This window comes from Odontesthes bonariensis, chromosome 9 (genome assembly GCF_027942865.1).
Source record: "Odontesthes bonariensis isolate fOdoBon6 chromosome 9, fOdoBon6.hap1, whole genome shotgun sequence".
Lineage (NCBI taxonomy): Eukaryota > Metazoa > Chordata > Actinopteri > Atheriniformes > Atherinopsidae > Odontesthes > Odontesthes bonariensis.
The window spans coordinates 19,080,938-19,104,706 of NC_134514.1; the positions used below are offsets into that span (position 1 = coordinate 19,080,938).

Sequence of the window (23,769 nt, forward strand, 5' to 3'; positions counted from 1 at the left end):
ATTCAGTAACACATACGTCGCAACATTATTTCATTCGATATTGGAATAATAACGTGGTTAACATGGTTCGCTCCAGAAGCTCCTCAGCAGGTAATTGGACCTATTTTACATTGAGAAACATGACGCTTTAAATGTTGACCTATTTGCCTACAAAGCGGTGAACCCCTCCCCAACTTTACTTCTGGACAACATTAATATCAAGTCATGTTACTAGCTGGGAGATGTTCCAGCTGTTTTGTTTTGTTGCTGTTTTTTTTCTTCCCCTCTCCCAACTTTTTTGAAACATACAAACATCAGTTGAACTATTCATGTTGTCTTTGCATTGTTCTGAATTGAACACATTGCATTTTTTTTTTTACATTTAACACAGCATCTGTCCCAACCTTTTAGGAAACAGAGTCTTAAAACTAATGGTAAAAATCAAGGTCACTTATATAAATGAATATTCAATAAAACGTCATCTTAAATTTCACTTGGTGGTCCTTAAATATGCTCAACTTTGCCAACTGAAGGAAATAGGATGCATATTGCTGTGACATAGACTTCATTATGATATAGATATATACAAATACAGACTCTTTTTTCCAGAAAAGCTGAAAATGTTTCTAAAATGCACAAAATGCATATGTTTACAAACTATATTGTGTATTCAGCAAGAATGGACACAGATTCCCCTGCAAAACTGCAGTGAGTAGTTCCCAAATGATTGAAAAGTGTCATTTAAGAGGAAGGTGATGTTAACACAATGGTAAACATAGCTCTGTCCCAACATTTCTGAATCCGTGTATATATTTGTTTACATTTTTTTTTTTAAATTGAAGTTGGTTATTGAGGGCAATTAAATCATTTTCTTCTCTATTAAGATAAAAAATATTTTAAAAAACCCCCCCACAAATGACAGATTTAGGTTTTTGTTTAATTTGAGATCACTCAAGAATTTCAAGGTACTTCTTGCCCTGCATTTCACAGTTAACATAGGTCCTTCTCAGCTAGCCACACCTGTAACTACTGCTTGCATTTTGGCATTTCAGTAAGAGTAACTAACCCCTTTTAAAAAGTTACCCTAACAGATGCTACTCAGTCTGCATGAGTGTCTTTATTTGTAGATTTTGATAATAAAACATTTGATTCAAATGATTGAAATACTTCTTCCGCTCGTGCTTATCGTCTGTAACCTTTAACTGAAATCATTCAACCACTGTAGGACGTTTATTCACAGCTCAAACTTCAGTTCTAAAACCTGCCGAGACTGAAAGGTTCCCACAAACAAACTGGAGTCAAAGCACGACATTTATTTATTTGATCTTTATTGTCACATTAAACAAATGTTATTTTTATAAACATATAAAATGGACATTTAATTACAAAACAATTTCTGACAAAACATGAAAAAAATAAAAGTGTTATATTTACAACGTAATCGTGAGAGTATGAGGAAAATGACATGAAAGTGGATGATTTTGCTCTTGGAAGTTGGCCTCGATTGCTTCAATACTTCCGGGTTTTCCCCTTGATGAAGGAGTCACAGGTCTCTGACAAGCCGCACAGTGTCAAAGTGTTAAAGAACTTTGTGTTTGGGTGAAATAAAGAAGAACGTAGCATACTTTAATATGTTGTAGTGTAGAAACAACACGCACCAAAGTTGTGGGGTAAAGATTTAAAAACAAAGATGAGACCAAAATAAACCGTTACAAAAGCGAAATAAAGCCAAAGTGTGCAGAAAAACAATATATGCTGATGATCCAACTAAGTCCAGCCTGTGGTGTCATAACCTGGGCTATTATGTCTTATTCTGCACCCGACTCAGTCATCATTACCGTAGATGAAGCAGAACATGGCAACAACAGGATGAGCTCGGTTGTGAAAAGAAAAATGTGCCAAGTTGTTTTCAAATAGAGACCATTTAAAGAAAAAAAAAGAAGAGGATTAATGCAGCAAATACAACATTCACTGTGCGTGATGAGGAATATGAGGCAATTTCGCAACATCAGTTCATTACCGCTGCCATTTTCTCTGCAACTGCATCCTGAAACACTTCTGCGAGTGTCAGCCAGCAAACAGTATGAAACCAGAGCATCACGTGGGGGTCGTGATTGGAGATCTAAGCCAGACCAAAAGGGCAGGAGGTGGAGTGTAGAAAGCAGAACAATAGCTTGTTTTGGCCAAGGCCCCACGGTGTTGCCATGACATTAATATGTGGCAGCATCTGCACTCGACAGTGACATTTCATCGCGATTCATTAAAGCAAGGAACAAATGGTGTCACATGGGCATGATTCCAATAACATTGCAGCTTTATACGACACACTTACAGTTGTAAGGTTGCTTTTTTAAAAGAACTTCAAACATCACCAGCTGTCTTCACTACAACCACAAAGCTGCCCAAAAGAAAACTCAAAGGACATTTTTAAAAGCAACATTATTGACAGAAATGCAAAAAGGGAGATTCCTTGATGTTCACCGGAGGCTGGTAATCAGCCTTGACAAGAACGATCCGAACACAGCGCCATGTTGTTAGAGCAGCGATGTTCAGAGTTTAATGCGCACAGAATAAGAGAAAACACTTTGAGTTGTGGAGCGTGTTCACGGCGCTTAATCGGTTGCTTTTTAAAAAGAACTTCAAACATCACCAGCTGTCTTCACTACAACCACAAAGCTGCCCAAAAGAAAACTCAAAGGACATTTTTAAAAGCAACATTATTGACAGAAATGCAAAAAGGGAGATTCCTTGATGTTCACCGGAGGCTGGTAATCAGCCTTGACAAGAACGATCCGAACACAGCGCCATGTTGTTAGAGCAGCGATGTTCAGAGTTTAATGCGCACAGAATAAGAGAAAACACTTTGAGTTGTGGAGCGTGTTCACGCCGCTTAATCGGCTTTAAGTGCTTGGACCAGAAGGTAAGTTTAAAGGTTACAAAGGTTTTGTTTCCTTCGATCAGCAAGCACAGATGTTCGCGTCACAAGTTGAACATGCTGCTGTTTGGAAGGTTGGAAAGCCTGGTTTTAGGGCTCGAGATGACAAAAGGTCCACCGTTACAGCCACTAAGTGAAGGCATTAAAAAAAAATAGAAAATAAAAATTCACTATAATCAACAGTTTTTTACAACATGAAAACTCACTGAATATTGTGTCCATTTCATCTTTAATCTGCGACTTGTTTTTAGTACAAATAAATTACGAAAGACACACAAATTAACCGAAACACTGATTGCGCACACACAGACACACACACACAAAAAAAAAAAAAAAAATGTCATTGCCATATAAGGACGACGAGCCTATGATAGGAGCTGGAAGAGGAGGCAGCTGAGCAGCAGGCATGTGCACAACAGTTTGCTGTATTCACAGATCTCAGACCTGCCGGTTTAGACCTCCACCTCGGTCCTGTCTCACATCTATTCCCCCTTATTGGCATCTTTCAACTGAAAGGCAGGATGGCACAGATCTACAAAAAGGTTATAAAACACAAACATCTTGTGTGGACGCCGTCGTGTCGAGGTCACTGAGGTGATGCGGAGGAACGAAGGAACTTCCTGCCTGTCTGAAAACTCCAACTGCAGACTGAAAGCCATCGCAGAGCACAGCAGCGCAACGCTGTCGTTTAGCTTGTTTTTGTCTTCTTCTTCTTCCGGTCATTTCACAGGGTTTTAAGTGTCCTCACATGAGCAGCAGCCAGCGTGAGCTGTCGGACATATTGTATCTGCCACTGACTGCTGATGGACAGTGATGTCACTGGGGTGGGAACCCGTCTCCCCCTGTTGTCACTGCAATCGATCCATTGAACCAGTCGAGTCAGATTCTGCTCGATGCTGGTTTATCACCTTAGGATCTGCTAACACACAGACGTGGTGCGTGGACAGTGCTGTTGCCAGACCTGAGGGCTACAAGCTGTTTTAAGTATAAGGGTTTAACTGTATTATTATAACAATAAATAATATAAAGCCAGCAATGACTGATTCATTCATGTTTGCTAAATCATCTTTCCCATATGGCCATTACAAAACCGCTCTAAGTATCACTCTATTATGCACTTTGTGAAAGTAAAATCTGCTCTTTTTGTTCTTCTTCCCCCAAACGCTACATCAAAGTATTTCTCTGAGTTGTATTTATCTATTAATAGTTGTAATCTAATTGAGGATTAGCTGGATATACCTAAATTTTAGTATACAGACTATGTCATTTATATGTAAATTCAAAGTATCTTTGCTAGATTTAACAAACTGCCAAACACTGGCAGGAAAGCAGGTGTTAGGAAGAGGCAAAGGACTGTTACATGTTTACTGAGGTAGCAGGCGGTTCTTAGTTGAGGAGATTTGGTGGAAAACACATTCACCTCTGCAGTGCGAGTGTTAAACAATAAGAGGGTTTGCGTCCCACTGACTTTTTAAAAACTCAGTGGCAAACAAAGGAACAAACAAAAAAAAACAGCATAATGTGTATATAACATATTCATATCTATACAGTATAGGAACAAAAAGGATATCGTTATGATGTAGCTAAAGATGTTCAATATCCGTTTGTTTTTAATGGCTGTGTACATGTGTGTTGGAGGGTTTGTTTTATGAGCAGTGCATCCTCACTTTTCACAAGCTAAATTTAGCTGAAACACCCAGTGGACAATAAGGCGTTTGGTGACATTTTTAAAAGGCATTGTATTGTTTGTGTGAAGATGCACACAAACAGTCAAAACTGCAAATGAGGGGAAGTTGTTTCTTTCAGCATAAGGGATGTGGGATCAGTGTGTTAAGTGAGACCTTTTGATTACACTTATACAGTGCATGTACCTGTCCACAGTGAGAGATGGACATATCCCTCTGTCTCCCAGCTATGAGAACGTCACACGCACACACGCACTCCCCCCAGCAACACACACACACGCACACACACACACACACACACACACACACACACAGGCAAAACGGTACCAAATCTCAGCCACAGGGTGTTAATGCGGAGTAATAAAGAGTTTACATCTCTTTATCCTTCTCTTTTTTCGTCTCCCGGGTGCTGCTCTTTAAAAAGTCGCTCCTGAGGAGCCGGCAAAAGAGGACAATATTCATTGCCGTCATGATGGCCATTCCCACGCTGCCCAGCGTGTAAGCCAGGAGAGGCACGTTGTCCCTGTTGAGCACCAGCCAGCGGGTCATCCAGGCCAGCGTGTTGATGCGGAACACCACATACGTTCCCAGGTTGATCAAGGCGTTGACACGGTAAGGGGTGCCTGTAGCCATGTTGGCCATACGCAGGTTCTGCCTGAGGTGGAGGAACACGGAGTTTACCTCCACCAACAGGGCCACCACGGCAAAGCCAACGTAGCGACATGACAGCACAGAGAGGCCGAAACAGGTGATCACCTGCAGAGGAGGACAGAAAGAGACAAAGTTACAGTGTGGTTATGACATTCAAAAAACATCATCAAGTGATCAAGGTCTCATCCATTGCTTCATAAAAGAAAACTCATCTGCTGATTCTAACACTACAGAGGTGGTGACATAACCTCTTTACGTTACATATTTCCGCTGCGATTCCTTCGAAAGGTCACCACTCCCACAGCTCGTTTCTGCTGAGCAGTGCTTATGAAAGTCTGTGACGTAACTGACAACTCATCTCCACAAGGTGGCAGCAACGAACCGCGCTGAAAACGGTAACCTTAGGCAACACGTCACGGCAGCCCCGTCTGCTGACTGCACTCTGAGCAGTTTGGTGGAAACGAATTACAGAGAGAATCTGATGTGTTTGGACAGAAGGGAAAAGCTTTATCCAACATGCTCCCAAAAACTCAAAATATCATTCAGATGGTCTAAAGTTGCATTGATCCAAAAGAAAATAAAAAAATCCTCATTCAGAGCACAGCTTGGGCATTCAGATTAAAGATATGCCCTTAACGGGGAGGTTTGACCTTCAAAAACAACCAAAAGAAACAAGGGCTCTAAAAAGGGACCACAATCCATCCTGTTACTTTTCACAGCACAAGTGATGGCTGTCAGCATATCTAAAAAGGCACTGCTGCTCTAATATTACCTTTAACAATCAATTCCTCATTTGAGGAGTTAAAAGATTTTCAGAGAGGACCCTAATTCACTCGGGCTAAGCACTTACCATCCAAATCACATTGCCAGCTCAATGACAAACTGATGGCAACACCGACACTGATCTCAGTGAAAGCACCGTGTTTAGCAGCAAACAGCCTGCCACATCAAAGACAGTTGTGTCAACAGGGCCAAAGTGTTTTGTTTTTTTCGAAGCTACACGCACGGACAACACACACGCTCACAAATAAGTGAGATCACGCTGCAGCGCCGGGCGGTCATTCGGCACTTTGGGAGGACAGGTGCCTCTCTGACGCGGACTCTGAAATCTCCCGGTAAGGTGACCCGTTTCAAAGATAAAGAGTTTTGTAACGAGTGGGCGTGTGAGGAACTGCAACCTAAATAAAGGCGCATAATTTTTCATTCATGTAATCTTTCTTTTTTAAACACAACCAATGAAATACATCTCAGGGGCTCAAACTCATTTTAATCTAATTGCAGCAGCTTAAAAGTTCCGTAATCAGTATTTGTGCTCGCCATTATAATTTCTTTCGGCTTTAGACTGAATCCAAAATGCTGAGCAGGGGGACGAAAATAAAATTGAGTCATGCTAAATGACAGGATATTGAGTCAAATCCTCCATGTTGTGACAAATGTGAGAGCAAACCGCCCAGACACAACTCCAAAGTAACAGGGAGCAGAGATGAACAGGACAGATTCTTATCATTTGACACACACAATACATCATCCACTGAGTGATGTTTACCAACTAGTACCAGCAGCATACTTGTGATGCCTACAACACCAACTAAAAACAAAACTCGCCACCTCGTTATGAATACAAACCCATTTTGACAAGTACGATCAGAGCGAGAATCACATCTGTTTAAAAAGATCAGCAAAGAGCTGACAGATGAGGAAACAAACGAGTGTATTGTTCACATTTACAAAATTGTTTTCAGTTTTTTTAAATCAAAACACCTGCAGTAAATTTAAAAAAAATCTGAGGGAGAGGTCTGTTTCAGGCTATACAACCAAACAAGAACCCCACTCATTCATGTACAAACATACCGAGACCTGCCCAGAGCTGCTGCCCACACAAAGTAGTGGTCTTTGAAGCGGGCTCATCTAAAGTCTAATCTGATCTTGGAAGATAAAACAAACACGGGACAGAACACGGGACAGTAGAGGTCAAAACATACCCTTATACAATGCCTTTATAAAGCGATTTGATAACGAAGGCTTGAAGTTACATCAGGACGTTGTAAAAGAAGTGGATGCGCACATAACCCCTTCTACATTTGGTCAATATGAGATACTTCCGGAGGTTTACATAAAATGCCTCGCACGTGTCTCGTTTTATGGTGGTTAGCTCTTTTATTGGCGTTTGTTCTGTTCATGTTCTATCTGCCAATGAGTCAGCCGTCGCCTGTAAACACAGATAATACAGCAGCTCTCAAAGTTACAAAAACTCTAAGCTCAGTAATCCGTCAGCTTTCCAAGGTTTCTGAAAAACCATAAAACCAAGAACTCAACCATAACCTGGCAGGTGCACGAAGTGACTGAAAGCTGATCAGACCATATCAAGTCATCATCAGGTGAAACGTCCCCTTACGGCCGAGCAGCTGGCCAAAATGATCCTGTTGATCTGTGCGAGCATGGACGGGGTCTCTGCTGGTCATCCATAAAGAATAGGGGCCAACTCCCACTGTCAGTACTGTTGTCAACACTCTAATCTGAGGGGGACTCACACTAATCCCTCCCTCGCCAGCCCCTGGATCTATCATGATGGAATTGATTCAGCATTAGATGGATTTGCTAGACAAAGCTCTGCTGAAGCATGGCTTTTTTTTTTTCTTTTTTAACATAGAGCAGCAAAGCCTGCAGGGTTCATCTGGAAACTCTGTTGGTCCAAAACACATATTTGAACAGTGTTTAAAACTAGCACACGTCAAAGGCCAAATGCAGGTTAAACTTTGGTTTGTCAGGCAAATAAATCGAGTTGGAATTGTACCAAACGGTTAGAAATTATAAAGACATGCCAGTATGAAGAATCACAGATGTTTTTAAAGAAGAGGATTAAGATGAGTTTGCATTGGAACAACTGGGGGTAATTATTTCATCTACGACTGGCAGGTGAGTCAAAAAGACAAAACAACTTAACTGAAAGTGTAACGTATGGCTCAGATATCTGAGGAAGATTACGTGATATGGTACGGCATTTTGAAAGGGGAAGAACCCAACATATTCAGGGAAATATGTCAACGGGAAGATTTTGTGAATAATTTGATCATTTGAATATTGCTTTGGGCAAACAGCCAACAACAAAGAGGGTTAGCTTTGATGAAAAGATGAGCAAAAGAAACAATCAGGACAGAAAATGTTGTATTCTTGAGTTTCACCCCTCAGTGTCCTACTCCTCCATTTAGTACAGCACATTTTTCGGGTGGGTATATAAAGCTGAAAGGGAGTACATGTTTTGCTGTTACTTTGTCAAATTTTGATACTTTACCATTATATGACATCTCAAGTGCTTTTTGTTGCCCCCAAACTCAACAAAGAACTTTTAAAGTTAATTTAGCTTAGGAATATAAAGACTCTTTCTGGTTGTTAAACCTACATATTAGCCACCCGTGTGAAATCAAGGCAAAGGGCTGAAAAACAAAGAGGTGTGTTTGTTCCCTGCATCGTTCTCCCCGTGGGCTCAATTAGGCATTCTCTAAACCCTGGTGAGAGACCTTCAACTCTTAAATTTCAGGGGAGAAACGCTGAGTTCAAAGGTGGTGGGTGACCACGGAAAACAGTGATATGGAGATGGTGAAAAACTGACAAAAAGGAGGCCCGTCAATTTCAGCCATCAGTGTCACAGGAGGAAAATACATTGACAATAAATCAAAGTCTGGTTCACATAAAAAAATTAAAAATAAAAACTTTTGCCAAGATGGTAGATATTAGCTGCTATCTGTAAATGACCCACCATGGAAATCTGTTCTCTAAGGAGAACGCCGACAGGAGACCCTAGTCCCTAGCCACCTAGCGATAGCTGCACCTGTTACGGTGTTTACTGCTCGGAAGCAGGGGACTGCTTGGTCTGCTCTTCGGTCTGCACAGTTTTACATTGGACGCATTGATATCAAGGGAGGCAAAAATAGCGCCAAGCGAAGTGAGGTCTGACTTTTTCCTGGACAACATTTTGTGATGCAAATGTATTACTCTTTTGAACGGATATTTTTTTGAGAAGCAAAACGCTTTATTTTTTTGACCCCAGCCAACTAGCCGGACTACCTTCGTGGACCCCAAAACTCGGCTGGAATTCGGCTCACAGGACGCAGCGGGGGGTAAGTCAATGTTCATAAATGATATTGCTAATATGGGATGTCATACAGCTTCATGTCAAAAGAGGCGAACTATCCCTTTAAGCAAGTGTTCTCCTATGGGCCGTGCACAGACAAAGCACATTTTTGTGTATCACGCATTTGGTTAATCTCTTAGAATTAGGCAGCAGCAGGTTGGCATGCTGCGTCTATGAAACAAAATATGAGATGGAGCAGAAGAATTCAACTATTCTTCTTATATGCTACTGCAATCAGGTGGAGACTGTCTAAAAATGGCCTGCAGTCAGAATTGAGGGTTGATAGCACCTGCTCATTCACCCGAGTCCAACTTTAACCCCTCACACCTCACGAGCAACAGACAGTAGCCGGTTTTGGACTGTAGGAACCTTTGGCAGTTCTAATAACCTTTTAATCCGCGGGGCCGTTTTCTCCCGCATTCGGACATACAGGAACTTGGGGCTATCTCCCTCAGTTCCTATAACCCTTTCAGCTACTTCTCCAAGGCTGGGTCTTTTCAGGGTTCTATAGGAACACATCTGACGGAGGTGTTTGGTGGTTGGTAGCTACGCCCCATGTCATGCTGTCACGGCTGAAATGTTTACTCATACGACACAAACACAACTGGAGGGTGTTTAATAAGTTAAACTTACACGTTGTCTCCTTTGTCTGCAGTGCTCTGCTCTCCTTTCTTCCTTCATGAAATGAAAAAGTATCACCTGCGCTCGAGCCTTCATCTCCTGACTCTCTCTGTGGGCTCTTCCAGCCTCGATATTAGACGCCTGATGTGATCGTCCATGATTAATATCACCATCATGCAGACCATAAACACGGTGGCCTCCCCGCTCTCCATATTAGCTTCTTTGTGGTGTTTTTTCTTCTCTCCTTACTTTTACCGGGTTTTGTTTTGTTGTTGAATGTGGCGCTAAACGGCTAAAGTAACACGTCGCTGACGCAGACGGCTGCGCACGGCGCATCAGTCCCGACCTGGTCCCGACTCATGTGCGAATGCAGACTGAAACAGTTCCGCTGGGGAAGGACAGTTATCAGAACGAAATTCGAGTAGGACAGTTCTGATAACTGCGTTCTTAGAACGGTCTGTCCGAAAGCGGCTATTCACAACTCATGTGTATTCCTTTGTAAACTGCCCTGTCTATCTAAAATGACCCGCTTTTTTTATTTTTAAACAGTTGGAGTAGACTCAAAGATATGACTTAATATATTAAACCGGTTCCACTCTCTTCAGCTTATTACTTTTCAACCAGGCTCGGTCAGGGGAGAATTTCAAGTTTGGCGAGTCTTTTGTTCAAATGGACAACGTGGGCGTTGAGTGACAATGACGCCACGTGGGAAAAAAAAAAAAAACGAAAGAAGATGGCGCTGGAAGTTGAGGGAGGTCATCACAGGAGTTCAACGCGGTCTACACCAGCGTCTGTGTGTGAAATCTTCTCGGAGCCCACAAAAAACAACAACTTCTCCTCTAGATTCTCTTAGCAGGAGGGGTCAAAGGTGTCTGGGTGTTGTCAGACGTGGTCTAAAACAGGTGGGTGGAGTGTAAACAGGCCTGGTGGGAAGGGGGGGGACAACAGGACAACAACCTCTCTCACCACAAAAACCTTTCATCTCGGGAGGGAAAACCAAGTAGCTCTGGTTCATCCAGAAACGGGGGAAGGGCAAAGCGAGTTATATGTTTGGTGTCGATGTAAATACATAATGCACATAATTCAAAACAGGAGACGTGTGAGCGAAGCTATATCTTATTTAGGCTCCGTGTTACCTAAGAGTTCTGAGTCAGGGTGACCGTAGGTAAGGTAAGTAAAAGAAGATGTTTGTGCAGGACACAGACATAGAGATTCCCGGACAAGGCTGTTTTTGGCCACATACTCAAAGAGCACCTTAAGGTATAAGAGTCGGAGAATCTATTGTCCACAGGAATCCTCCTGTAACGTTTTCCATTTCACCGATTTGTTTTCAGTGCATGAGGCCTTCACTTTACATGGGCGTCCTCTTAAGCACCTAAGAACACAACACTGTTTCACTTAATGGACAGGCAGCACTTCCTTAGTGAAGGCCATAAAGAGACAGGAAATAGCCTTGTGAAGTTGATGGAAAGGAAACCTCTAGGAAGCTCAGTGGAGACATGACAGCCATATGGTGATAGGTAGTCCAACAATGGGGTGATGAGCAGGTGGGAGGGCCGTAAAAAAGGCTCAGTCTATGAAAGAAAATGGGGGGGGGCTTGAGCCAGTATTTATACACACGCAAAGCAAACGGAGGAAGTCCAAAGTTTGAAGAGACACTGGCTTATCTCAAGACCCAGGGAAGGTGGTCTTAACAACTATCATGCAGCCTGTGTTAACTCTGGTCAGCTGACAGCTGCACAGTAAACCACTTCAGCCCCTCCGTGTCACAGACATCTGATCAGAAACTCAAGGGATGCGCACAAACACAGTTATGGTAAATATGAGGAATTAGCAATGTGTGGCTTTTCATTTGTAACTGTATGTGTGTGTGTGTGTGTGTGTGTGTGTGTGTGGAGGGGGGGTTTCCATCGTATGACTGATGAGTGACTTTTGGTAAATTGTGGTCACTTGAGGCATTCAGGCACTGGGTGTGACAGGGTGAGCAGTGGCTTGCATTGACTTCGGTGTTGTGTATGCGTCAGCCATTGTGACATTTCTCAGAGAGGTTAGAAAAAAAAAAACAAAAAAAAACCAGGAGTGCCTTTTCAGAAACATCGAATATACATTGTGCCCATTATGCTCCTGTAAACTCCTAAAACTGTATGACTTTCCTTGTATCAGCAACACCTTGGAAACAACGTGATCTTATACAGAAATGTTCAACTGTGCATCTGTAGCCCCTTTCACACGAAACACATAAAATGCTGGGCGTGTACAATGACGTAGGCACTTTCTCGCCAGTCCTTCCAGCAGAGGTCCATCCTTCACCGTCCCCGAAATGTGGCGGTAAATAATGTCCTCTGCTCGGGGGCTGAGGAGCTCGCGGACCTCCTTGTCTCCCCAGTTGGCCAGCTTCAAAAATGTTTCGAACTTGATGTAAAACAGAGTGAAACTTGTCCTCACCTGTCGCTGTTGTTCTGAATCAGCTGTCCATTCTGTCTTTTAAACTCCTCACGTCACGCCCACGTCCGACCCGCGTCAATTGCTTTCACACCAAATTCGGCAAAAGGACTAGGGTCCGACGCGTTTTGAAAGGCGAGTCGAGTTGACACGCCAGCCCGGGTCGGCCGTGTGAAAGGAACAGCGGACACGCTAAATTCGCGAATTAAACGCGAGTTATTCCTCAGTGTGAAAGGGGCTTTTGAAAGGAGCTGTTTATCATTTTGAGAAATTACTTCCTTTTTTTTTTTAAAACTGAAGATTAGATGTGATGATTGACACCAGTCTCAGATCTGAGCAGTAAATAAGTGTACAGTAGGATGCAGTAAGTTAGTTTGACTTGGCACAAAAACTGGATAGACCGGAAAACATTTAAATTTGGCTCCCGCAGTTTCAGCATTCATTCTTAGGAAAAAAACTAAAACAAACCACAATCTGTCATATTTAGATCTTTGTACAGATTTATGGACCAACCTTTTGTGAGTGTGTGAGTACTCTGCTTCCTGAAGACAGAAAGGTTTTCAACAATTGTGTTAAGAGCGTAGTTTTTCAGTCCCAAAATAGTCCTTGAAGCGATGAAAGTGTACAACACACAGATGATTTTACACACACAGCACTAACATGAGAACAAAAACCCTGATACTAACGACAGAAATCTCACGTTGCTATGAAACACACACACGACAAAAACAACAACAATGAAATGTTTAACTCCTCCTATTACAAATCCTCAATCTAAGGTTGTTACTACCCTGTGACTATACTCTCACATACTTTCACACCCACATGGAAAGTACTCCGGTATTCCCAAAGCAGTTGGATCTCAGCCAAGTTTGTTCAGTCTTTTTTCATGCTTTGGTTCAAGGTGTGTCGACAGGTGTGGCACCGGCACTTGCTTTAAAAAAAAAAAAAAAAAAAAAAAGAATCTCAGTTTACCAAGCGTCAGCTCCGTCCGTTCTCTAAACCCACTATTGGATAAATAGCTCCACTAACAGCATTCCTGGTCGTTATGCCAACTGGAACAAACGTCACTTTCTTTCCTCGCCCAACTACTTTTTCCCCTCATTTAGGGCAAGTTATGGAAGTAATGCCACGAGTATGTATGATTGTGCAATAACCGCTCTTCTCTGACTCCTGAGGGCCGAAGACACTGCATTGTAAGCGCTCATCCACACCTCAGACAAACACCTTTTTATTGCACAGTCTTGACTCCGCACGCGCTCTCAACTCTTCAATTTTCAGAAACAAAACTTCTGCTCTTGAGATTGGACCATTTGTTCTTTCATTTCAAATTCCAAAAGAATAACAACACTTCCCTTTTTCCTGTCTTTACTGCCACTCTGGATGTTCAGTATTACTCTGGTGAGTGCAGTTTGCACAGGCGGGCATTATGCAAGCTTCCCACCATCAAATGCACATACATATAAACAAACTCATGCCTCAACTTCATGGCTCTACATTTACACTGTTAACACAGAAGACCCGACTTGCCCAACTACTCCAAACAGTAAAATTTTAGGCTTCTAAAAGTGCCTCTTTACAAAAGAAGGCACGTCCATAATTTGGTGGATATCATTATTTGTTGCCTTTGCCTTAGATCAGAGTGAACTGCCTCTGACCCTGAAACAATGGACAAGGAAATTCCTCAATATAGGACATACCATGAGGGCGTAAAGAAAAGACACCTCGCCACACAAACCAGATATAGCTTTACCAACGTACAGAGGCTCTCATTGGTTCGTAGCCATGTGTGGGGGCGGAACAAGCTGCAGATTAGGTGGATGAGTGGGAATGGGGGAGATGTTTGGAAGTCATACCAGGATAGAGGGGTGGAGAACAAGGCAGCGTGTGTGATATATGGAGTAGGGCTGCAGCACAGAAACACTGCGAGGGGGTAGCGGACATTTGCCGAAGCCATGTCAGGAAGTATTGTGTGTGTGTGTGTGCGAGTGTGTGTCGCTCTTGGGAGCCTGAGGTTCATGTGGAGACCAGATGTCTGCCCTGCTGTCTGGATACACACAGAATAGGGATACCCGTGGGGTTCCCGCCTAGAAGACAAGGAAAGTGACTAACACACAAACACACGTAGCAATCACTCCTGGCCCAAAACAATCCGATGCACATGTTCCACTTTGTTTTGCAATGTGTTATCTCTGCCACTGGCCTTCATTGTCCTCAGTGTGTGGCATGATATTGTTGTCTTTGTGTTGCACAAGCCATCTCAGCTCACTCAGCTGTTTGTTTTACTCATATTTCAGCTGAAACAAAAAGGAGTTTCCAGCAGCTTGTGGTGTGCAAACGTGATGTTGAAACTGGAGACGTGGCGAAGTAACGCTCGTTCCACGTGGTGCGTCACGCCAAAGTGTGGGTCAACAAGGAGGAGCGAGAGAACCCACAGATTGTGGACGGCTAGATAGACATCTGTTCTCTGGCTACCAATAAACAAAAACATAAATAGTAAATGCTGCTGCCATTAACAGTCGAGATGATCCAACTGTTCTATGCACAAAAAGGCAACAATCTTAATTAACATTCTTGCAGGACAAAGTGGAAGGACTAGCTATAGTGAGCCAAGTACAGACCTAATAAACCAAATGACAAACATGGGGATACAGGTTAATCAAGTTCTGGAGAAGTCAAGGATATGGATGATCTGTCGCAGACTTCCAGTAACATTGGCTGTGACAACCAAAGTATGTTGAAGCTTTAAATGTGGCATCCCCTGATGGCTATGTGACACTGCTTCACACTCCTCCCACAAATATCCATTTTCATTGCTGGTAAACTGAGACCATTCGTGTCTGAGGTTGGTACAAGACCACGAAGACCAAGACCGGACTGCAGTCAGATGTGAAAATGTGGATTTTTAGATTACAAACACATTCACGTGTCGCATCAGCGGCTGGAAATCAACCCGACTCCTCAACAGGTTTCTACAGTATACAGTGTGTACCACCCAGCAGTGGAAAGAGGCTAAAAAACACCCACCTTAATAATTAATGAGAGTCTGTAACAAGTCTTTTTTGGTGGCTGAACGACCTCTTCTAAAAACCTTGACTATAACTTAACTTTTAGTGAGCACATTATACAATTTCTGCAGTCACTGTTCTACGTTTGTTGTGATTTATACCTGAAAAGTCACTTATACTCTATATTTGTGACTTGCCACTTTGGTCGATCTTTGCAATTAAAGAAATTGCAGGTGACACCACATGCCCACGGCTTTAGATGGAGATTACATAATGCAGACAGGAGTCAGCACTGAAGCTTAAAGAGCCAATTAGCCTGCGATGCCCAGAGTTGCTGTGGACGGGCGTCCACTTTGGCCCACGTGTGTGCGAAGATAACCAAGTTCTGCTTAATGAGAGAGGGGTGAGCAGCAGACGTGCTGCAAAACTTCAAACCCCTGCATGTGAGAGGGCAAAGAGAGGGCAGAAGGACTAAACTGATCCCTGGTCTTTCTAGTGCGTCTCATCTATCACATTTTCTAAAGAGAACAGTTGGATATAGCAACTGTTACTCAAGTTCTTTCCTTCTTGGAAAAAATGATCTGCCTTTTGGCCTCCGTTTGGCATCCCTCTTCTCACATTTTTAATTACAAGCTCACTATTTCCAAGAGTCGTGGGCAAATGAGGCTAAAACACACTCAAGGGCTTTTCTTTTCTTTTACAAGAGCAGCAAACAAACCTTGGTACCTCATTAACAATTTCCCAGTAAATTCAGCTCAAACTATATTAAAAACTACACACCATACTGCTCAGTCACATGAAAAGGGTTATCATCGTATCATTGCTTTTCAAAAGCCCTGAATGGCACTTTATGTCGACAATGTATTAGAAAATCTAAGGTACTTATAAGAGGCAGCGCTATTTGTAGCAGAGATTTTAGATCTTCCCATTATCCAAAGGTTGCTGCAGACAGGACCTTGTCAGGCATGAGTGACTGTGGCATGGCCCGCGTTTCTCTCAGACAGCAATAAGAAGCTGTAATCCCAACTTCAGTCAAAAAGAAGGAAAAAAACTTTCCATGGAATGTTTGACTGTAATTTCTCCCGGATGGCATGAACAGAGATCAGCAATTCTCTTGTTAAACCACATGCTGGCTCACCATTCACTTTTATAACAGATGAAACCCTCTCAGCCGATTACAGACGTGAAGACAAAGAGAAGCCATCTTTATGTGTGGATTAGAGCAGACAACCTAAACAAGGAAGCAGGAGGGTCAGCAATAAAGAATAGAGGGTTTGATAGATCAAACAGGGATTGGTCGGGAAAAATAAAAGTCTGATTTACAATCCAGAAACTCTCTAATGGTTATTATAAGGCTGTACTTGCTAAGGTTACTGCCATTAAACTAGACCAACATGTCAGTACTGTACATATTGCGCTTCACTATATCACGCCACTGAGAGTGCGTGACAGGTGTGGCGGCTACTGTGACACTCAAAATGTATTTTTACACTTGTTTTCAGACACAGGCCACCTCCCGACTCTGCAGGGAAACAACATTCAGCAAAGGTTTAAAATAAAAAAAATAAAAAAAGAAGAAACAGTCATTTCTGACCTGTATTGTTGTGCAAATTAAATTAATTAAAATTAATTAATTAAAAAGTTTCATTCACGACACACCATCAGATGTCATCTTGTTTGTCTCCTCACACGTGAATGCTTTGCATGCACCGTGACTTATTCACATTGGGACGTTTGCTAGAAGTACCTCATTAAATAACTTCAGGTCACTGTGTTGCTTCCCTCATCACAGAGAGTTCCACTATTCAACCACATTCCTACCTTTACATTTTGGGTTTGTACGTGTCATCATCCGGGCAACGACAGGTTGCCTTATTAGTGTTGTACATATGAGAAAAATGGGGGCGGAGCTTAACCAGAGAGCAGCCTTCTGCTGTATGAGACGCTGGTCCTGCTGGGTTCAGACTTCAGATGATCAGCGTTTGCATATCAAGCCCTGACTTGGTTGTGTTGCTTTTTGAGCACAAAACCAAATTTAGGACAAACTTATGAAAAGGACGTGGATATAAAAGAAAGAAGGTACGATTTGGCAGAGTTTGAAGAAACTTGAACAACTTGCACAAGACTTGAAGAAATCGGGCAGTGAAAATAAATAATTAAATAAATAAATTCGGAGAAAAGAATGAATAAAAGTCTTGATGATGGTACAATGAACGCAGCAAATGGAATAAGGAGACAAAGAGTTAGCTCCCTGAGAAGAACAGAGAGCCATGTGAATGAAAGAGTCTCCATCCCTCCCACACTCTAATGACGAGTTGAGGCCAGCTGGCCAAAGCACCCATTCACTGGACTTACAGGAAATGATTGAGAAAAAGAAGAGACTTTCCGAAAAACAGAGGACAGCCACCTTCTAGTTGACTCTGTCAAGCCTTTTGCCACCAATAAAAGGCCATCACTGGAACTGGTTCTGAGACCTGATCCCAAGGGAGTATCAACATTTTCCACACCAGAACACCGTCTATTAAATGACAATAAAAAGGACTGTGCCCCTATCGTTAGCAACGTATAACACAACACCTAATAAATTCACTTGAGGAAAGATTTTAAGTTTTTACAACAAATCCACAATCAGACCTTTAGCTTTCAAAATGCTTCTCAAAGTTAATGACCAACAACCTTAAAAGTTTGCAAAATAATTCTTCATGTGTAATGAACTCTACTGATGGAGGTGAAACCAGCAAAGGAAATCTCAGAAATGCTCCGACTTTTCCTGCAGGCACATGCACACATTTAGTAGGCTCCCTGTTGTGTTGGCTATCATTCCTTGTGGGTTTTTTTTTTGTTTTTTTTTTAACAGGGAATTCCTAAATCTTTGACTTTTATCATTTGACCAAGGCGTGTGGGCTGGGAGATCATGACGTTTCCCCCTGTGGGTTTGTAAAAAGACGCTCCCATCGTCAAGTTCCCGTTTTTGATGCGGGTTGTTTCTGTGCATACGACTTCTAGGTTTGATGCAGTAGAAGCCAAATACAAATACAAATCTACTCAAACTCCTTAAGCAAACATTTTCTGTGAGGCGAGTTGAAAAATATGCGACAATGAGAGAAAGAGCTTGGCAACAGAAAGCGATCCACAACATCATGCCACTGTTTTGGATGTGGGCCATGAAGCTGGAGGTTACCTCAGGTTATTTCTTTTGGTAATTTCTTTCCTCAAACAGGAGAGCATCTCTCAACATGGCAGCATGCTGAGGATCACCATGTCATGAAGAGGACGGCCTTTCACTTGAATCTGAGTAATTGTTGGGCAATCGTGTGAACTAATGGAGTCGAGTAGAGTTTAATGTCCCAAAGGACTGAAAGAAGGTTGAATGCTTCAGGGCGAGGGTGTGGGGGGAGGCTGTCATAGTAGAATGATTGTTCTTTGTAACCGGACAAGAAAGACCTGTATTTTGTCCTTCTTAACACATGTGCTTCCTACAGGTGCATCAGTGCATCATTTGTACGTCAGGTAACACTGCGTAAATTTAAAAAAAAAAAAAAAAAAAAAAAAAAAAAAAAAAAAAAAAGCACAAGGGTGACCGCTACAAGCGCACGCTGAAAAGCTTCGGACTGCAATAGTCAATGTGAAAAATCTTTGGCCAAAATATAGTCTTGGATCAAAGCTTGTTTTTATGTGTCGACGATGTTTGGAGCACCTACCACGATGTGATGAAAGAGGAGCTCCCAGGACTGACTCAGCTTCTGGTTGCACACCATGTCAAAGAAGTCATAAATGAAGTAACCTGTGGGGACAGACCACATTTGGCGAGAGTTAATGTCATCTTCTGGCTCAGCAAATCATTAATTAACCAAAACGCAACAGATTCTTTGGACAAGTGCAGCCTTGAGCTAATCAAGTGTGTCAGTGGGGCCCTGCTTCCATGACGACAGCGACGGCAACCAGGATGCTTCTTGGAGTGGGGCTATTCATATCCGCCACCCCCACCCCCTTCCCCGCCACTAGCTGTATCCATGGCGACAGCTTTTAAAGAATACTGGAAAAATAATGAAAGGTTGAGCATGGGTACGGCGAGATGCGAGGGAGCTTGGGGCTTTGGTGAGCCTGGAATAACCCCATTAAGCTGGAAATGTGACACCAGGACCCTTTTGTTGATGTGACATCATGCTTGGGTTCTTCTCGCTGCAAAAAAAAAAAAAAACCCACCTGCTGCAGAACCAATAATCTGGGATATCATCTGGGTGTATTTGCATGAAGTGGTCTGCATAATTATTCTTACAGTGTCAGTGTTAAAAATGGAGAGGAAAAACCTCAAATCAATACTGTCAGGGTGGAGTTTGTCTCAGGTTTCTTACCATAATCAGTCAAACAGAGGATGTGACTTCATGAACTGAGTGCCACTTAACTAACATCTCATATCTTGCCCTTGTAGATCTATAATCATGCATTCAGTAGTGCTTGACAATTATGCATTTAAAAGCAAGCGGGTGTTACAAATGAGAAGGGGACACAGAAATGGATCTTGTTTTTCCCCCCAAGATGGGCACCATGGGAACGATGCCAATGTGAAGCCCAGGCTCTGTACAGCTAATGTTCACACTGAGAGCAGGGAATCAGACGCGGCTTGACTTTCAATGGCTTACAACCCAAAGCTTGAAAATGAAAAAAAAAAATCTATATATGGGTCATAAATGCTTTTTTCAGTTAAAAGACCGTCTATAGACAGTGGAATGCTTGAATTAAAGCATCAATCCTATCTAAAAACCAGTTAGTCAAGCCACATGTTTTCAGGTCGATGCATGACCTTAGTGACTGCTAGAATGGCTGTAAAACCTGATTAAGATATCTGGCTTCGACTGATAATGACTTTGTTGCTGCGGCTTTATGCTTTTGGGTCTGCAAACATTTAACTTGCATCGCATTATAGGTACTCTGTTGTGCTGTATCAACACTCAATCCCTTTTTGTATTGGTGCTAACTCACCACTCAGTTACAGCGAATGAGTGAAACAGCGCAGGAACGACTCTTAACTGTAAGCAACGTAAAAATGTGAGCATTAATGACAGATGTTCAGTTTTGCACCCATAAACATTAACCGTAGGTGTGAGACATCCTCTTAGTGGACGAGGGGAGAATGACTTATGGCGCGTCACTGTGAGGTTAGGAGTGTGGTAACACAGTGAAGAAGAATGAGCAACACTCTCCTCAGAACTGGGAGAGGTCTCAGAATCGCACCATATATCTGGTGAGACGGTTCAAGTGCACGTGTCCGTGGGGGCAACTCTAAGCTCTGTTACCACGGCCATCCTATGTGGACGGCTTGCATAAATCAACTGGCTTTTTGCGTAGCTGCCATTTTGGTGATGTCACATGAAGGGGTTACGCCTGGTGCCTGGGACTGATTATAATGCCCCTCATTGATCTTCACATACCAACACTGCTCCTCGGTTTGCCAGCTTCCAGGGTCGGGATTCCTGGAAGAATGTCAAACATCCCGGGAATCCTCTGGGATCCCTGGTTGCCCCGCACAAATCCCCCCCCAAAAAATTGCAGATTTAAGGGTGCTCATGTGGTACTGGTTGCTCTAGAATAATTGAAACATAAATGAGAAAGAGGAAAAACATGGCCAGCTGCCATCTAAAGAATGTGTGGTAGCATGCACTCCAAGGTTTGAGAACTCATAATCAAGTTAAGACTAAATTTAATTTGTACAAGCCTATAACTTGGTTTACAGAGAGTAAATGGCGATACTTGGTGTAGCCTGCACCGATATACCAGTAGGACCATTCGTTTGTCTGTTTCCCTGACAGAAAGATGATCAAAAACACCATCAGGTTGAATTTCAAGAAACTTGAAGGCAAATAGGAGCATGGGCTAATAAAATTATTATATATTTTTTTTTAAAAACAGCTCGTAAAATGTTTTATGCGGATCACGAGCACTTTATTTTGCAGAGCACTCAGAGACACTCATTACGGCTGGGAAAATGGCTCCTGGTTCTTTGCAAGAAAAGATTTTTTATACAATCATATGATTTTAAAAAAAGTGTACTGTGGCTGCACCTTTTGCCATTCTCTGTCTAAAGTAAGCTTCGGTTAAGTTCATCTATCTTTAAGCCCCCCCACCTAAAAGGCCAAAGTCTGCTATGATTGTTAAGCTGTCCCAGCAAAAATGAGGCGACTGGTTATTCATGACATCTTGTTTTCATTGAGTTTATGGGGAGTTTCTGTGCAACATTATCTCAGAGCTGTATGTAAAGCTCATGAGCAGAGATAACACAACCACCAACAAAGAAAAAGATTGACACAGTTGGTCAATATTCAAATAACCCTCATCTCCTGCATCTATAGGCTACAGAGGACATAATCATATGCACTTAATGATCCATGCACGTAAATGTTCCCTCTTAATAAACACCCGGCTTCTCAGTGACATATATATATATACACACACACACACACACACACACCTCAGGACATCCACTTGGTCTGGATCTCCTTATTTGTCAGCATGTTTGTGAACAATTTCATTGATATAATCGGAGCGGTTCAAGTTAACAGTTGTAGGCCTAATCGGCGCCAGCTGCTGTCGGACAAAGCAAGCGGTCACTCGTGTCTTGTTCAGTGCGCCTGCAATGTCATGTCTGCTATATGTGCAGCAGCCCTGTCAGAAAAGTTTCCACTATGTCCGATTGTCCCACATTTCATCACAGATCTGCTGCGTTGTGTTAGAGTGGCGACAGACAACTCCACAGTTTTTGTTTTGTTTTTAATCTAAGATAGATCGATCTTTTTTGCATGCTTTGCTTTGAAGCATTGCTTTGTGCATCTTGGAGGACAGATGCGCCTTCCCAAAGGATGGGATAAACACACTCAATATTCAGATACACGAACTCAATTCGACCGCGCCTAAACGCCTCAGAAATGCTACTCACCGATTGAAAAGGACACCAGAGAATGTGAAAACACAGAGTGGGTTTCGATCAGATCTTCAGCCATCTGCGGGTGAAGGAAAAAGCTGAAAAGATGGACACAGAAGTGAAAAAAAATGTCTCGGTCTCGGGAACATTTACAGCAACACTTTCATACTCAATTCAACAAGTTTTAAGAGGCTTATGGGACGTGGGTAAACAAATGACAGCATGCAATACCAGAAATAAAGGTAAAAACACAGTGATTAAAGGCACACCATTAACCAACACGCTCGCGACATACTCAACATTTCCAAAACCAATCATTTTCAATCTGAATAGAAAAGGGTTTTATTGAGTTCGACCTACCAGAGCACAGCCCATATCGCCGTGATGAAACTGTGCACGAAAGATGTGGAGATATTTCTCCATTTCCACGCATTCCTGCAGGCGGACTCGGGCATGGGGAGTTTACCGACCCCAGCATTCACAAGTCTGAAGAATGCGAAGGAGCCCCCGGTGGTTAAAATCACAGAACTTAGCTCCATTGCTGAAAGGTTTATGTCTAAAGCAGCGAGGAGGTTTCACAGGCCGGCGGGTCCACGATGTGAGCGGTTGGAAAGCGGCGGAGACAATTCCGAGCGTAGCACCACGGCCCAGACCGACACGCGACAGCGGGCTCCTTGTTTGCGACGGTCGAGACAATCACTTTAACATGCCGGTGTTTCTTCAGTCATTTCCGATCACCCGGACTCAGAGAGGCTTTCAAAAAGCGTTTTTTTTTTCACGTTAACCGTCCAAACAAAAAAAAGAAAGGAGAAGGCGAGGACAAATGATTTCCCACTGACACAGTCTAAAACACTGATTTCTAGTTTTCTAAATGAGTCCACTGTTAAACCTCTGTGGTCACACGCAGAAGCGCCGGACGTGAATGGTGAGTGTGGACTTGAAGCCTTGTTGACAGTTGTGAAACCGCCCTTTTGTAAAGCCTCATCCCCTTGCTTGTGTAACTTTTTGACATCAACAGAAACCAAGCAGCCTCTCCCCGCCCTACTATAAAGAGGCGCGGCCAAAGAGCACGTTTTACGTGTGGAGCGCCCTTCAATTGCTGTCGGAAATGATCTACCACCACCCCCCTCCCATTCAAATGTCTCTGTCCTATCCAGATTAAATGCACAAGCCCAGAGAGAGACTGGAAAGTGAGGCGAAGGAGAGGAGTAAATGAACATCTGTGGAAATAGACGAGACATAAACCAAATCCCCAAAAGTGAGTCACAACAATAAAAGGAATAACAAAAATGATCAGAAAGGGATAGTTTTGCAACAAAGAGGTGGAAATCAACTAAAAGTTTGGACCCAAATTTACCTCAGCCAGTCACAGATTGGTTACAAAGAAGCATGTTTCA

At 42.6% G+C, this 23,769-nt stretch overlaps 1 protein-coding gene across 1 annotated transcript; it reads right to left on the reverse strand.

Moving 5' to 3' along the window:
- Positions 1-2,400: 2,400 nt before the first annotated feature.
- On the reverse strand, positions 2,401-23,363 carry tlcd2 (TLC domain containing 2). The gene is made up of 4 exons (XM_075473525.1): positions 22,733-23,363; positions 22,388-22,470; positions 19,155-19,237; positions 2,401-5,355 (listed from the first exon to the last, which is right to left on the reverse strand). The coding sequence occupies exons 1-4, from the start codon at positions 22,909-22,911 to the stop codon at positions 4,969-4,971; spliced, it is 732 nt and encodes a 243-aa protein (XP_075329640.1). The 5' UTR covers positions 22,912-23,363; the 3' UTR covers positions 2,401-4,968.
- Between the last annotated feature and the right edge of the window lie 406 nt (positions 23,364-23,769).

Bases quoted from the DNA above. Each gene is read 5' to 3' on its own strand.
- tlcd2 (XM_075473525.1), bottom strand. From the start codon at position 22,911: ATGGAGCTAAGTTCTGTGATTTTAACCACCGGGGGCTCCTTCGCATTC. The intron at 22,471-22,732 runs GTAGGTCGAACT...CCATCTTTTCAG, and splicing joins GCGATATGGGCTGTGCTCTG to CTTTTTCCTTCACCCGCAGA. The intron at 19,238-22,387 runs GTGAGTAGCATT...CTGTCCCCACAG, and splicing joins TCTGGTGTCCTTTTCAATCG to GTTACTTCATTTATGACTTC.